This window comes from Excalfactoria chinensis, chromosome 1 (assembly GCF_039878825.1).
Source record: "Excalfactoria chinensis isolate bCotChi1 chromosome 1, bCotChi1.hap2, whole genome shotgun sequence".
In the NCBI taxonomy this organism is placed as follows: domain Eukaryota; kingdom Metazoa; phylum Chordata; class Aves; order Galliformes; family Phasianidae; genus Excalfactoria; species Excalfactoria chinensis.
Window position 1 is genome coordinate 181,129,928 of NC_092825.1, and position 16,309 is coordinate 181,146,236.

The following is a 16,309-nucleotide window of genomic DNA, read 5'->3' on the forward strand; positions in this document are numbered from 1 at the left end:
GGGGGAAAAAAAAATAGATTATTAACAAGACAATCTGATTTTTATCTCCAGTGCTCTTTTATGAGCAGTTTCAACATGTTGCATCAAGCAAGAAGTGCTGCCTTACGCATTTCATATTCCAGCTGCAGAACTCATTTCCTTGGCATTCCGTGTATCCACGTAGCCAGTATTTCTGTAGATGCTTCTACTCCGATTACAGTATTGCATGACACGTTTGTGTTCTTCAAAACAACCAACGTGTAGAAGGTAATTAGAAGAGAAAGCTCTCAATGCTGCTGACTAACAAAGCTGGCGTGAGCAAACTCAATTCGAACCTGTACAGCGTGGGTGTATTTTCTAACGCATAAGCCTCTCCTTGGTACTCTTCTTTACAAAAGCACTTGTTATTAAACTGCTTCTCAATTGCTCTGGGTTACAATTAAGCCATCGTTTTCCTGACTCTCACCTCTCTGAAAATCACTTTGCTACTGTGTAATGAAGACACTAAAAAATTAGAACCTAACAGTGTTCCAGCACTAACATACATAAGTCACAAAGTCATTCTAATAACAAAATAAATGCACGAAAGCAAATCTTAAAATAACTCCATACATTACTCTGTAAGAAACTGACAGCTGCACAACCACATAAAATAATGCAGATTTCGACTTAGATGGTGAAACATTCATTGCTGGACTAAGGAGCTTTTGCTTTTCTATCTCAAAACCTAAAACTCACTCATTACCTATTTAGTTTTTCTTACTGCAGTGTCTGAACCACCCCAATCTTCTGGGTAGTTATCCTTTATACCCCTGTAAGAGGAAGACAGGTTAGAAGAGGGTTAAGTCCACTCTACCACCCCTTACCTAACACAGTAACTGACTTAACCACATACGTAGATCTAATGAGGATGTGAGTTGAGAAGTAGAAGGATAGGGAAAGTTCTCAGCATCTCCTGTGCATGAGGTAGAAATGGCTGTGGAAAGAGCATGTGCCCAAGGCATTAATGTGATATCTTACTTTGGGATTCCAGAGCAGAAATAGCCCTTCTGTTACCTCAAGGACACTTTTCCCATGGACAGAAGGGAGTTATACAGCAGGGCTGATGTGGGCTTGGACTGTCCTCCTTCTTCTGTAGTTCCTCACTACTGATGGCTACTTTTGCTAGTTATCTTCCTATGGCTTTAACCATGCCTATCATACCTAGGCCTGCCCACAATGCAAGGTTTTCTGAAGCATTAATAAATATTTTTGGGGTTCAGAATAGAGTATTATACTAAAATGTGCCAGAATACATCCTTGACCAGGACATCCACAACTAACTAGCCTTCAATTCCATTACCAATAGCTGATATGTCATCTTTGAACATTGCTTTTCCAGAATATAGGAAACCTTGTGGAAAAGAAAGCATTATTTCCCTGATAAATGTCCACCTAAGACACAACCAGACCAATGAGTTGTTAATACACCTGGAAGGATTTTGCACGTAAATCTGAAGTTAAAACAGTTCACACAGGCACATCGTTTGAAACCTCAAACTAGAAAACAGACCGAAAGCAAGTGCCTACAGCTGGAAAATGCAATCAAAGTGTAAAGAGATTAGGCTGAGATGATGTAAAGTTTGAATATTACATGTGATAAGCTCATTGCTGAAGGGCAGATTTGCTGCTATTACAGCCTTTACTGGGAAACAAAACAAAGCGTACTCAAAATGTTATTTTAAGAGAAGCTGATGTCAGACTGCCAAGAAGCAACCAAGAAGGACAAAGTTACTCTTGAGCCAGTGTTAAAACTGAAGTGATTATGATGATGCTTGTTACAGGGATCATCCATTTAATTTGATTTTCATCATTCTTAACTCCTCGTTCACCTTTCCTCTTCTGCGCTGGGATCAGTGTACAGGCTTCACGTTCAGTGCCTGCACACACTCCTCTAAGCTTGAGGCTCTCTGAAGCACAGCTTCTGGCAGCTGGCGTTGAGTTAGCAGAGTAGATCCAGCTCAGCATCCCCCATCCTTATTCCACATGCAGTGCCTTGAGGCACAGTACTCTATGGGTATGGTCTCAGAGGCTCTGGCAGGTCCTTCCCAGGCACTGTGCAGAGTGAGAGCTGAGCATCCAGGCAGCCCAACACGCTCACTGAGAGGTGAGCAGCAGAAAATAACACAGATCAGTGCTTTTTTCAAGATATCTGCCACGTTAACTTTAAAAAGCTTTCTTCAAAATCCAAACCCTCTTGCTTTCCTGCCTTCCTGACTTTCATTATGGGTTCCTCATGGGTGTTCAGAATGATAAAAGTCTGCTAGAAGTCTCTCCCACTGATGATTCATCCCACATGGATGATAGGAAAATGAAAGGGAAGATGGGGTGTGATAAATGTAAAAACAGAGCACACTGAGATGACGAACCAGCAGCAACCACAGCCTGAATCAGACACACATCAGCCACCACGGTATTGGTTGATGATTTTTCCTCTCTCATCAGCAAACTAATAGAAACCCCCATCCAGAATTATCTGCCACTTACTCTTGCAGACTTCTGTACCTCATTCACTAACCCAACGTTAGTGGATCTCCCAGTCTGCTATTTCCAACTCCTCTTTAGTTACTGTTCATTTGTCATTTCAACACAACTTGCACGTTCTCACTTGAAAAATTCAAGTAGTTGCCCACAAATGTTGGCAAGAGCTATTTATCAAGTTCTTTACTATGAGAGTGGTGAAGTGCTGGAACAGCTGCCCAGAGAGGCTGTGGATGCCCCATCCATCTCTGGAGGTGTTCAAGGCTAGGTTGGATGGTGCTCAGGGCAGCCTGGTCTGCTATTTAATGTGGAGGTTGGTGGCTCTGCCTGTGGTTGGGGTGTTGGAGCTTGATGATCCTTAAGATCCATTCCAATAAAAGCCATTCTATGATTCTATATGAAAATGAAGATTCTTCTCCACAAAGACAGTTGAAGTCTAAATTCAACAATCTTGCAATCTAAACCAAATATGGGAAGAGAAAATACAACACGTTGAACACTAAAGCTTTAAACACTGCCTTTGTTTAATACAGTGGCTACATAGAAACAGTTCATATGTTAGCTGGTATGCATTTGGGCAGGAGGAAGCTCTACTGTGCAAAGATAAGCAAACCAAACGCAAAACGAACCCAATTCCCAGCACAACTGCTGGCTCAAAGACTGGCAGAGGAAACTTTCAGAGGACAGGTAGAAAAAAATACAGTAAAATCAGAAGAAAAATATAAATGAACACAAAAGACATATGGAAATCACTGTGGGGAAGTTCAAGGACAAAGAAATGAATAGAAGACCTCACAATGGGATGCGTTTAGGAAAAGGAAACATTTCTCTACAGCCTAAAACAGAAAAGGGGAAAAAACACAAGCAAATTTAAGTGGGATGGACTCAATTTTAGCATTCAAGTATTGTGCTCACATTGGACATCGTATGGAAGACAGTATCACAGGAAGATAAACTTGGGCCTTATAAGATTTAACAGCCACCAAGTCCCAAACGCCTGAGTGAAAAACAACTGTGATATCACAGACCGCAAAGCCATAGCAGCTTGGTTAAGTGAAGAAAAACAACATCTGCTGGATGATTTCACTGCCCTGCCGCACTTCTCTGCTACTTCCCAAGGCGTCTACACAAATACAATTGAGCTGATTCTTGTTAGAGCCAACAGTCACCACTTCCAATGAGCCACAAGCAATGCTCACCTAATTTTCACTCTGCTGCTTCTGAAGAAAGTTATGATCTCCCACATTACTGCAGCCCAATGCAGCTTTAGGGAGACCCATTTGCAGAAGCCTGACCTGCAGGTAACAGCAGACCATGAACACAAGCACAGCAGGCCATGAAAACAAGCACCTTGCTTTTGTTCTCTTTCAAAGCTTCTGTTACCAAATCAAAAGTTGGAAGAAATGTCTTCTGCTTCTCCAGACTTTTCTCCCTTTCTATTCATTTCCACAGCTGTAAAAAGGACTTAGTAAAAGAAAAAAAGAACAACAAAAAGGCACTGGTTTTCACTCATGAGCAAAATATTACCTAGAGCAACTCTGACATATATATATATCTTTATTTATAACTCAACAAGAGCCTGAAAAGAACTGCCCCACGGCAGCAATGCACCCTGGCCCACTGCAGTCCAGGGCCAGCATGGACTTGGCTGTTCTGAGCAGCACAGCAGTGCTGGAAACTCTTTCAGAGCAAAAGCAGGTCTGCAGATACTATTTCACAAAGAAGATATGTAAGTAATTCTTCTGTGCTTCCTCACAGTAAGGTCAAAACACCCATTAGAAGGGATGGGAGCGGCATGCTTTCTAGTTGGAAGGCAGACCGTGGTGTAAACAAACAAATGGCTCTGACTTGGGAGGATGGAAAAACCTGATGAAGAAATGACAGTGGACAGAATTACTCTGTCCCAGAATCGTCAGTGCTCCAGGCTAGTATTAATGCTTAACTATGTTCCAAAAGCACTACAGACAACTTCCTTTGATCTAATACTACATCTGATTTTTGGATGCTGGATCTTGTCCAAATGAAGGCCCTTACCCAACTGGAATTAGCAATTACTGAAAATCCAGCCTACGGGGCAGTAGTATCTTGAGCTTTCACTGCAAATAATGAGCTCATTAAGGGACTGTATAAGCAAGAGAACCTCCAGGGTCATGCTTTATGACCATAAGGTTGACATGCTGAAATCCTACTAGCCGGAAACCATACAAGACATACACAGATATCCACTGCCACACACTCCAGCTCACAGAGAAGCAAATGTGAAGGAAGAAATGAAGAGGTAAGAAGGGTTGGTGTGAATTATTTATGTATGTTGTCCCAGCTGCTCACACCTGGTATAAACTTGAAGGTGGAGGCAAATGTTCAGCTTGCTCTCAGCATCTTGTCTTACTCTAATTCTGCCTGTCTGCTTCCTTGTCTAAAGCAGAGCAAGCCTTGTCTGAAAGTTGCCCAGCTCCTGTCATCTTCTCCAGCTCTCCCAGTTAGAGAATAGAATCAGTAGCACAACGTTGCTTGGATTAGGCTACAATGGAAAATAACTTCTTGTTCACATAACCAGTTGGAGATCCTTTAAGAGATGGATGTATCATTGCTAGGTCGTTCCAAGGACACTAGATTCTGAAAACAAATCTAAAGAACCAAGGAATAACGTCTCCCCAACAGAACCAATGACAAGAAAAAAAAAAATGATGAAATAAACTAACGCCCCAGGATACAGCTGGGAAGCAAATCGCTGCTGGACATGAATCTCAATTTGGAAATAAAGTTTGGAATTTCCCTCAGGAAAGACGTGCAGCGTGGAAGGCAAGTTGAGTCACTAGCTGGAAAGGTCAAGAAATGGAGAGAAACATCAGATGGTTGGGGGGGGCTGAGCACCAAGGGTGCCTCTCCCACCAGAAATGAATGAATGAGAGCTGCTACCTCCCAGGCTGCAGACATGCTGGCTCCCTTTGAAGAAATAAGTAAACCTGGTCAAGATACTTTACAGGCATTGAGGGATGTGGTTTAGTAAGCATGGCGGTGATGAGTTGACTGTTGGTCTAGATGATCTTAGAAGTCTTTCCCAACCTTAATGATTCTATGACACACATATGTGAGGTAACACAAGGAACCTGAGTATTTACACTCACTTTTTCAGTTGCACAAAGAGGTCTGTGCCTCAAACCTAAATGTTGCCCATCCAAATCACTATGACTCCACCCAGAGCTCGACTGCGTGGGATACTGAGATTCTCAGATCAATGGCAAAAAGTTCAGTGCTAAAGCTGTGTTTCTGTTTTCCGTACTGTAATGTTCTCTAGAAATTTCTTTTTACCTGACACCTTCCTGACTTCTTTGTAATGCTTCCAAAACTACCAAAATAGTCCAGCGCCTCGAATTCATGCAGCAGCTTTTCTTCTCCGCTAATGGACTGAAAAATGGCTGTAATTAATGAGGCAGGCATAAAGAGTTCCACAGATAGGAAAACTCAAAGCCAAAGGTAAGTAGCTTTGACTCGAGAACTATTTGCAGCTGGGCTCCCTCCCAGCATTGTATGTGTTATTATTTAATACATATTTTGAACTAAAAAACTCTTTATGCATTTGTTGAACCTTTCGTGATCTGTGAACCTTCCTGTGACCCTCTTTATGCTACTGAAAAAGAGAGAAATAGCCATACAGTGCTTGCAGGCATTGCAGGACAAAACGACCATATACTGCTGAACTTCTGGGCTTGAAAACAATGCCGAGTTCCTCTGAACATTTTTTGGAGTGATTAGTATTATTCTTTTGTTTAGCAAACATCTTCCCCGCTGTTCTACAAAAGCAAGTATGGAAAACGCATTATAGAAACAGCAGTTTCAAAACTAAAAGACAAACTCCAAACAGATTAAAGACGTTTTTGTCTTTCAATTATGACAGCTGTCACTGAAGGCTCATTACAGGCATTCAGAAGTCAGCAGAGTTCCTTCACCATCATTTATTTCACATTCATCTTCCCATGTCTAGCTAATAATATATACTCTGCAAATTAGTACCATACAGTTCACAAGTTCCTCTGCTTTAGTCTGCATGTAGCAGAACTGAACTGTACAAATGCCACTGCACTCTGTTACCATTTGGAGTGGCAGATGTCCAACTGCCAGCTGTACAAGAACTGAATGCGAAGCACTAATTATAGAGTAATTAAACGCTTTGTTAAACCATATTTAAGACTTATTGTCTCTTAGTAGCTATACAGCACACACGTGGTCCACTGCCGTAGCATCCATCAAGTTGTAAGCATATCCACAAGGTGAGGGATGGAAGAAAACTGGTTCACTGCGCAAACCTGGATTTTCCTGAAGCCTTTAAATGAAAGCTGTAAAAATGAAGCTGTCAGGAGATGACAGGTAGAGCTGCATGGTGGATCAGAAACACACACACAAAAGGAAGAATTATCAGACCAACGCCACAAGATTATCTTCCAGCTGCAGCATAGTCATATATGAACTAGGAAGAGAAACAAAAATAATGCAGTAGCATTTGCCACTGACCAAAAGTTACTTGTAAACTTTAAAGACAGCAGAGACAGCTGTCTGCCTTATGAGCTTCCTTCCGCAATATTCCCCTTGGAATAAAGAGACCCTTCTATCAACCTCCTTTTGTCCACAGCACACACACAAAAAAAAAAACAACAAGTGAGAAGTGTTCATGTTGAAAAGCATCCCACAGCTTAATACTGCTCTGGACACTCCACTTGACATTACAGGCACCATCAATTAGTTTAATATTCCCTTCACCTTTTCATCTCTCTTGCCCCCTAAGTTGATGGAGATCCCTGAAAGAACCTGATTAAGTGTGATGTGGCTTCCTGCTATCAGGTCACTAAAGATGCACATTCAAATCCCTCTCCGTCTTAAAGGCTGCGGGGCTGTGACACTGTCTTCTTTTTAAACAGCACTTTAGAAATCATTGGTTTCACGATGCCTTTAAATAATTCAGCTGCAGTCAGACAGCTGGGTAGATCACACCCAATTAATCCTCATGATTCTTCCTTCACCTGCCACTTCACCATAGAAAGAGCAGACAGAGCTCTTCAAGCCAGACAGTTTGGCTTTATTTCATTTCATTTCTTTCTTTATTTTCACTCACACAATAATATCAAGCTCTTCAGCCTCTGGCCCCTCTTCAAATCCTCTGGCAAAGGAAGCAAAATAAAGCTGGATGTTGGAGAGGAACAGGTGACAGTATATACATGGCAGTCACAATTCAACATTCAAGATGTTTTCCTAACTTTAAATACATTAAGCAAGTTGGTAAGTTCCAAAGTAATGACTCCCATGCAAAACAGAGATCCAGGTGTATTTGTTGACAGCTCAGCTGGTGTTTTTTATTTAGACTTGCTCAAAGAAAACAGGTATTTTTGTGTTACTATTTCCAACATAGAGAATTCTCCGATAGCAGTCTATATGTGAATGAGATCTCTCACATCTAACAACACAGGTAACAGGTGTCTCACCTCTCTCTCATCTAGATGAAGAATAGGAAGGATGTCAGAAACATCTGCAGAAGCGGCTCTAATCAGAGTTGAGTTGGAAGGGACCTTTAAGACCATCTGGTCGGAGTCCTCTGCCATAAACAGGGACAACCACAGTTTGATCAGGTGCTCAGAACCCAGCCCAGCTTGACCTGAATCATAAGCAGACCAAAAGAATGTCTTTTCCCCCCCCAAACATTGGTTCTAAAAGGAAAGAACAGCTCAAGAAATATAGTAACAAGCACTCAATGAAAACAAAAGGTAATAAAAGTGTATTCTCTTAAATGAAGGTGGCAGAACATAGCGACATGGGATCAGAGGCCAAGAATGAAACTATCTGACAACAATTCCTGGTAAGCCTGAAGCTGCTTTCAAGATGTTTGCCACTGTATATGCCAACATGAGTTTACCCCACCTGAAAGCCGTTCTGTTGTAGGTGATGCACATTACTCACAGACAACAGCAGCACAAGGCCTTATTCCACACACCCAGAGACATCACTTAAGTTTGATCAGAACTGAAACCAAACACCAACTGTAGATCCTTCTACTCCCAACAGAGAATCATAAACCCTTTGGAACCACAGAGAGCAGAAATGATGAAGATCAATTATATCCACTTCTCATAGCCTATAAGACACGTGCTTCCCAGAGTACGAATGCAAGAAGGACAAAGTACTTCTCATACAAACGTTCAATAATAGCTGAATTCTATTTGGGTTAAACTGACCTAAAGCATCAGCTGTGTTAAAATAAGGACTAAACTGTAATATCGGTGCTAAACAACACGACTTACATTTGACCTTGGTCTGTTTGTTTGGGTGGGGTGGTGTTTTTCTTATTTTGCCTCTGTTGGCACACAAAAGTTCACATCATTCAGCATACACACACTGGGAGGTAGAAAAAGATTAGTTGTGAACAAATGCACCTGTATTGCTTGCCCTCTAGCACATGAGAATTAATCCAAAACTACAAGGCACCCTGACTGATTCCTCCACCACACAACAGATGTATCAGTGAGGGATGTGAGAGTCATTTCAGCATCAAACACAGGCTGCTGAAGTAATTACCTTCATCTGCTTCTCCACTTCAATCAGTTTAATATTATACAGGACGCAGAGCAGTTAGTCATCCACCTCCACAAAGCAGGAAAACTGGCTAGGTGCAAACCCAAAGGCAAGAAAAAGCATTTTTCCTTCGTTAAAGCATGAACCTTCGAACATAAATCCTTGTGTTTGGAGTATATGAAGACATTTCAATCTTGACATGCTTTGGTAAAAAAGCCACACTTGTACCACATTACCTTCATGCTTCTGAATAGGTACAACTGATGAACTGCCATTGCTTGCTGTTTTTTTTTTAAAGGAGTGAATGGCAAAGGACTGATTTGGATCTGTCAGTATGCTTCAAGCTTTGGAAATCAATGATTTCTTAAAATTATTGACAATCTTTAATGACAAGATTTTAAATATGCTACCAGCTTATCTGAGTGGTACCAAGACAGCATAAAGTCCAAAACTGATTTTCTCTATTCAATCAGGTAAGACAAAGTAACCGAGCTTGAAATATAATCAACTGCAACATCAAATATTACCACAGCGAGAACAGAAAGAGACACAAGAAAAACATTTCTGTACTTTCTGGTTTGTTTTCTCTCTGAATTTGAGCTTTTTTTTGTTTAATTGCTTTGCTTGTTAAGCTTGGCCCATTCAAATGCTGTAACCAACAGCACAGCTTTTACACACAGTTGCTTCAGCACAACTGACAGACCAAACTGTGGCCCTCAACACTAAAACCATAAGGAGAAACCAAGCCTTCTGTAATGAATCCCTTTTTACTTTTTCCCCCTAAACACACACACCTTTAATCTCATCTTCTTTCTCCAATCTAGAAGCAGATGAAAACTATCAGCTCACACACCCAACAGCGCAGGGGTTATTTCAAAATTTACATGCTAGCCAAATTTATTTTCACATGGCTGAAGTAACAGCTTCCTCTTCCTTATGTAGATTATCTCACAAACCCATTTCTGCCAAGAGGAAAAACACAAAAATACATCCTCTGCAAAAGTGCCATTCTATTTAAGAACTCCTAAGTTTGCCCCACTTTAAAGCATAAACCCTCTCTTAAGCAGCCTCTTTTCAGCCATAAATCTACACCCCGACATCCTTTTTCCTCTGAGTTTCTATGCCATCTGCGCTCGTGTTATTCACTCCTTCCCATTCCCACACTCTGAAAACCTCAACAATAACAACTACTTATTTTGGTCCTCCACCCATGTCAGTGTTTGCTACCCAGCCACAGACCAGAGGGTACACCCAGAACCTTCACTCTCCTGCACGCCAAGCTCTTCCAAAGCGCTGCTGAAGCATCCCAGCTATGCAAAAGGCCCTCTCAGGCTTCCCACTCCAATCTCTTCAGGACAGAAGAGCTTGTTCAGTTTTAGAACTATTTTCCTATGGTTTTTAAGAGTCCAAAAGCAGTTTCATCAAATGGACATGAAAGCCTTTGTAGGACGGGGCACCTGTCAGGTGACAGCACGCAACTTCTACACCATTTGAAGCCACAGGACACAAAAACATGTAATTCTTCAACAAAACATCAGAGACAGGGCGTGATTCTTTACTCTCTACCACAACACACAGCACCTCAAGCCCTCTGGACACAACAAGCCTGTTGGATGACTATGTAGTTCAAGCACCTTACCTCTAAAACGCACTTGAATACATTTAAATTCCTGACTGCTCCTTTAGTACAGTGTATTGAGACCCAAACAACAAGCCCAACTCTTGCTGCTCCTCAAAGCTATGCCAACAGGTGAGGCCCAGCTGCTATAAAAGCACCTCGAGCAACTGGGCAGCCCAAGATTAAGCATCTGAAGATGCCTGCTCTGTATAAGGATACTCACTGCTGCCTGTGGACATGTGCAGCTCTATGGTGCTTCCCTCTTTGGTCATCAATGCATTGCTACTAAAACACCTTTAATCCAATGGCAAACCCCCCCACTGCCCCCCAAACCCTCCACAACCTTCAGGCACTTTCTTACTGCTCCATTTGGGCACGGCTAAAGGAACAGACCAGGGGCAGAAAGGGACCCCCAGACGATACATTGGGAGAAATAGCCTTCCTTCAGGCAACTATGTGGGGCAAAAAGGGACAAGCCAACACCTCAGATTTGATGGGAAAGGACCCACTCCCACCCACTGGGGCTGGCTGAGGGGTAGGCCTCCCCCCACACCTCCACCATTTGGATCAAGAAGGAAGGGAAATCTCCCTGCCCTTGGGCCTAGAGTGTGGGGACGAGGGGCCGTCACAACACCCGGAGGGGGCACAGAAGGGCACGGGGGAGGGAAGCCCGGCTCCACTCACAGAACTCGGCGATGTAGTAGGAGACGGCGTAGTTCTCCTCGCACCAGTCCAAGGTGGAGGTCGGAGGGCCCCAATAACCCTCCCGGTCAGCGGCCGGAGCCATCGCGGCGCCAGCTCCAGGCCACAGCGGAGCAAAGGGGAATAAAAAGGGGGGGGAAGGAAAGGAGGGAGGAAGGTTGCCGGGGCCCGGAGATCCGAGGGCGGAGAGTCGGGCTGGGTCCGCCTTCTAGAAGGCGGAGCTGAGCGGAGGAGGCCCCGCGCGTTGTCATGGGGACGGCCGCGGCCTACGGGCGCACGGGGTGGCATCTCGGCCCACTGTGGGTCGGCTGGGTGGGCAGGGAGGTGTGGAGGTGGGAAATGCGGATTTAAGGGATGCCTGAGGGAAAAGGGAGGCTTAGGGGCTTGGAGGACCCATATCGTGCCCTTGGGAGAGGTGTGCACACTTCTCTCCTCACCCTTTAGTAGGTACAGTGCACTCGCCGGGGTTGCTTGGTGGCATAAATGTGGCTGCTCCTTTCATGCCGTGTTTTTAAATGAAAAGGAAAGCATTTCTCTAAGGGTAGGGCGGCAGGAAAGAGGTTTTTTTATAGCACTGCCTCCCACACGGGGGTTCCTCCCAGCTGATGCCTTATTTAGTTCTTACTCTGCCTACTATACTCGCACCCGGAGTATGCGAAGTGCTTTTCATTTACAAAGGAAAACGCAGTCTAAAAAGGGAAAGACTCAAAACGCATGGGAAAAGAATAAAATGTGCAAGGAAAGGCCTGATAACATTGTGTTCTGTTTGTATTTCAGAGCAGAGGAGCAGATCTGGGCAGACCTTGAGAGCAAGGCACAGCTCTTATCCCCGTTCCTCACTGGAATGTAATTGTGTGTATAAACACAGACTTCTTTCTCTACATCTTATTTCTTCTCACCTCCCCTTCAGTACTGCATAGTTGTCCCTGTTCATTGCAGGGTAGTGGGACCAGATAGCCTTTAAAGGTAACTTACAGCTCAAATGGATGCTAAGATTGCACGGTTCTGTACATGCAACAGAAGAAAACAAAACTCCAGTCTAAGTGCATCCATTTCCTTGTGTAAGTGCAAATGCACAATAATATATACCTCATCACCTGCCTATGTTCAGCCCAACGTAAGTGCTTTCAGCATCAAGTAGAGAGAGGTGTTCAATATTTTTTGTGATGATAGAACACCTCCAAAGTAAAACTGATTCTAGTTATGGCAATGATAAAATATTTAGGCTGCCAAGACATCATCACTGTGCATTGCAAACCTGTCCTTTTTTTTGGTTTTTTTTTTTTTTCTTTTTTCTTTTTCCTTACCATTTTCCCTTCTTTTTCCATTTTTTCTCCTCTCTTATTCTCTTTTTCAAAGCAAGATTTTCCTCGCCATTCTCAAACTTTTGAAACACGTCTGAAGTAGCACCAAACTGATTCCAAAGCACAAAACTGTTTATGAACCGTGAGGATTTTAAGTCTGGCAGGTGCAGCAATTTGCACATTTGAATGTTCAGATCACTGAATCATTAAGGTTGGAAAAGACCTTCAAGATAACCAATCCCAGCATCAACTCAACCTCACCATGCAAACCGACTGTCCCTCAGTGCCACATACCAATAGTTCATAGAATCATGGAATAGAAACATAGAATGGCTTGGGTTGGACCCCAAGGATCATCAAGTTGTAACAGCCCTGCTACAGGCACAGCCACCAACCTCCAGATCTGGTACTAGACCAGGCTGCCCAAGGCCCCATCCAACCTGGTCTTGAACACCTCCAGGGATGGTGACTCCATCATCTCCCTGGACAGCCTGTTCCAATGCATTAACCCTCTTTCAGAGAAGAAATTTTTCCTAATATCCAACCTGAACCACTTCTGGCACAACTCGAGGCCATTCCATTTCATCCTATTGGTACTACCTGGGGAAAGAGGCTGATCCCCACCTCACCACAATCTCCTTTCAGGGAGCTGCAGATTGTGAGAAGGTCTCCCCTGAGCCTTCTTCAGACTGAAGGATCCCAGTGGCCACCACTCTTTATAAGACTTATGCTCCAGAACCTTTACCAGCTTTGTTGCCCTTTTCTGGACATGGTAAGAAGGTTTATGAGATTCTAATTTACCTTTTCTTATCCTTTCAGCCACTGCACTCTCAGAAGCACAGTATTGGAGAGACAACCACAAACCACTGTAATATACTTTTCTTTCTGTTTTGTAAAGGTAAAGGCACTTTCTACAGACAACTTTTGTCTGCCCTTACAGCAGCACATATTAAATGCAGCATTTTTCCCCTGTAACACTGAGCGATGCTTTGCAGTGTACATTACCTCGCTGGATATAATGTGACAGCCTGAAGTTATTTGCATCTAAATGTGGTTTCTCTAACTAGATAGTAAAACCTACCTGTGCCCAGGTGGTATATTTTCTTTGTGTGAACTGTAAGACATGTGGAAGGAATATCTCATTTCTGAAGTAACAAATAGGGAAACTGACACAGGGCTCATGAAATGCTTATTTTCAGTACTACTGAAAATGCACTTTACATGCCAGTGGAGTAATTTCCTGTGGCTTCTCCTCCTTGCTTGTGGTAAAAGGATCTTCTCCATACTGCTCTGTGTCACCCTAAACCTCAACAGCAACCAAACTGTTCAGTTAGTCAAGTCATGTCATTGTACACCACTAGAGGGATATGTCCTGTAAATTCAGTATGTGGATCCAATAGTTTTTTTGCTTGGGGCTGGGAAGAGGCTGCCATTTAGAAATGGCAAGTGTTTCTTTCTGTGCTCTGTGAAATTCCAGTAGTGACAACTGAATATTGAAGATCGTTTCTCTCAGCTCCCTTCACAATGCAAACCCTCTGTCTTTGCTTGTTCTGCTAGTTGTTTAATTTCCACATAAAATGAGACCTAACAAACAGATTGATTAGAACTCATTACAGTTGCATATGTTGGAGAAGGCTGTACATATTCCCTCTCCTTAGTAATTGCCTGCATAAGGGGAGATAAAATTGGCACAGTCTTGAAGATGTTTTCACTACTTGGTTCTAATAATGTTAAAATAAAGATGTAAGTCACTGGTTCAGAAGCAAAGCTGAATGTTGTGCTACAAATTGCCTGGTCAAATTCTACATTAATTATGAACCTGTACAACTTCTAGGACTGTATTTTAATGGGTTGTTTCCATATTCAATAACTTAGGCATAGAATCCTAAGGCGAAGTTCTCAGCTCAAAAAGTCTAACATCCCATGAAAACGTTGGCTTTCAAATACTTCAGCTCCAAGTGCCATTATTGGCAGCTTTCTGTTAATTATCTGCTCTGCACTGACTGCAGAAGGTCATTAACACCTTGATTTCATGCAAGCCTGATCCTGTGTAACATGTAATTTATCCCATTGGTTTATATGCAGATAGCATGAGCAAGGTTCTAAAAGCAGGATTGTAAGAGACAGAATCAGACTCTTTTGTAAAGTTCTTTGAAGCTTAAGGGCACTTTATAAGCACCCTCGTTAAGATGATGAGAGTTATGCCTGAAGTAATATCACAGAAACTATTAGCACATGAATGAATGGAAAAGGCAAGTCATTTCCTAACATGATGAGAGATCTGATCCAAGAAAGCTCAGTAGACTTTTGCAAAACTGATTCCCTGTTGATAGCTAAGCAGGTATGTCTGTGCTGAAGTTAAATGGAGTCATGCCTTAGGTAAAGCATTATAAATCCTAGAGCCATATAAACACTCAAAAACTTGCTGGTGTCACAAGACTTTTCTTAGTTGTATTTTCAAGGGTACTGTATGCATTTTAGCAGATGGCTGTGTTAGTAAGTGGCATCAGCTGTGTGGGTTCTGTGACCACCAGGATCAAGTTTGAATGCAACAACTTGAATAGTGTTGATCATAGAATCATAGAATGGCTTGGGTTGGAATGGAGGATCATCAAGCTCCAACTCCACTGCCTCAGGATGGAACACCAACCTCCACATTTAATACCAGCCCAGGCTGCCCAGGGCCCCATCCAACCTGGCCTTGAACACCTCCAGGGATGGACGGGGCATCCACAGCCTCTCTGGGCAGCTGCTCCAGCACCTCACCACTCTCACAGTAAAGAACTTCCCCTGATATCTAACCTAAGTCTTCCCTCCTTCAACTTCAAACCATTTCCCCTTGTCCTGCTATTATCTACCCTGTTCATCTACTTCTGTAGGAGATGATTATGGCAGTGGGAAAAGTGCAAAAGGAGAGCTCGGCTTAGTGACTATTCCTGTCATCTAAGCTTAATTCACCCCAGTGTGTGTGAATCAGAGCCCTGCAATGTCCTTATGCCAAATGTACACCAATTTAAGCTGAAATATCAAATGATGATCAAGGGAGAAAGACTTTCTGAAAGCACAAGCGGCAGGTGCTTCAATCTCATCGACTTTCAAAGGAATCCAGGAATCAGCCTGCCTTTGTACCCTGGAAATCTTCCCATGCCTTTAAAGAACCAAAACCAAACGCTGTAATTCATTCTTTACACTTGTAAACAGCGTTTGCCTTGGAAAAAATAAAGCAAGCCATCTTTCCTTTCATGCTAATTTATGTTACTGCTGAGTTTAGCATAACAAGACGTGCAGGAACTTTTGCAAGAGTATTTAAATGCATTAACCTTAAGTTGGATCCTGCCTTAAAGCCTCAGTTCACCTTCCTTAAGTGTTGCCATTTCATTTTCTTTCAGAACAGCAGCAGAAGGCCAGGCAGGATGCCCTGAGGTCACTGATCTTCCCTAGCTCTCATATAATAGCACATATGGCTCCCAGCTGCTCTGTGTCCAAGAGCAATAAATGTTTTCTGTTTCACCAACTGCACTGAGCATGTCTAGCTTTTTCGGAGGGCTGAAGTTGGACAAGGTCTTGAGTCTTGTTTTTCTCCTTATTCAGTTCTGAAAAGCACTCTACTCTGATTTGAGGTCCG

At 42.8% G+C, this 16,309-nt stretch overlaps 1 protein-coding gene across 1 annotated transcript in view; it reads right to left on the bottom strand.

Moving 5' to 3' along the window:
- The window catches only part of ACER3 (alkaline ceramidase 3), a 52,802-nt gene extending 41,235 nt beyond the window's left edge, over nucleotides 1-11,567 (bottom strand). Inside the window, exon 1 of the mRNA XM_072326993.1 lies at nucleotides 11,363-11,567. Coding sequence (XP_072183094.1) covers nucleotides 11,363-11,465 — 103 coding nt within the window. The 5' untranslated portion in view covers nucleotides 11,466-11,567. The remainder of the gene's footprint in view (nucleotides 1-11,362) is intronic.
- Between the last annotated feature and the right edge of the window lie 4,742 nt (nucleotides 11,568-16,309).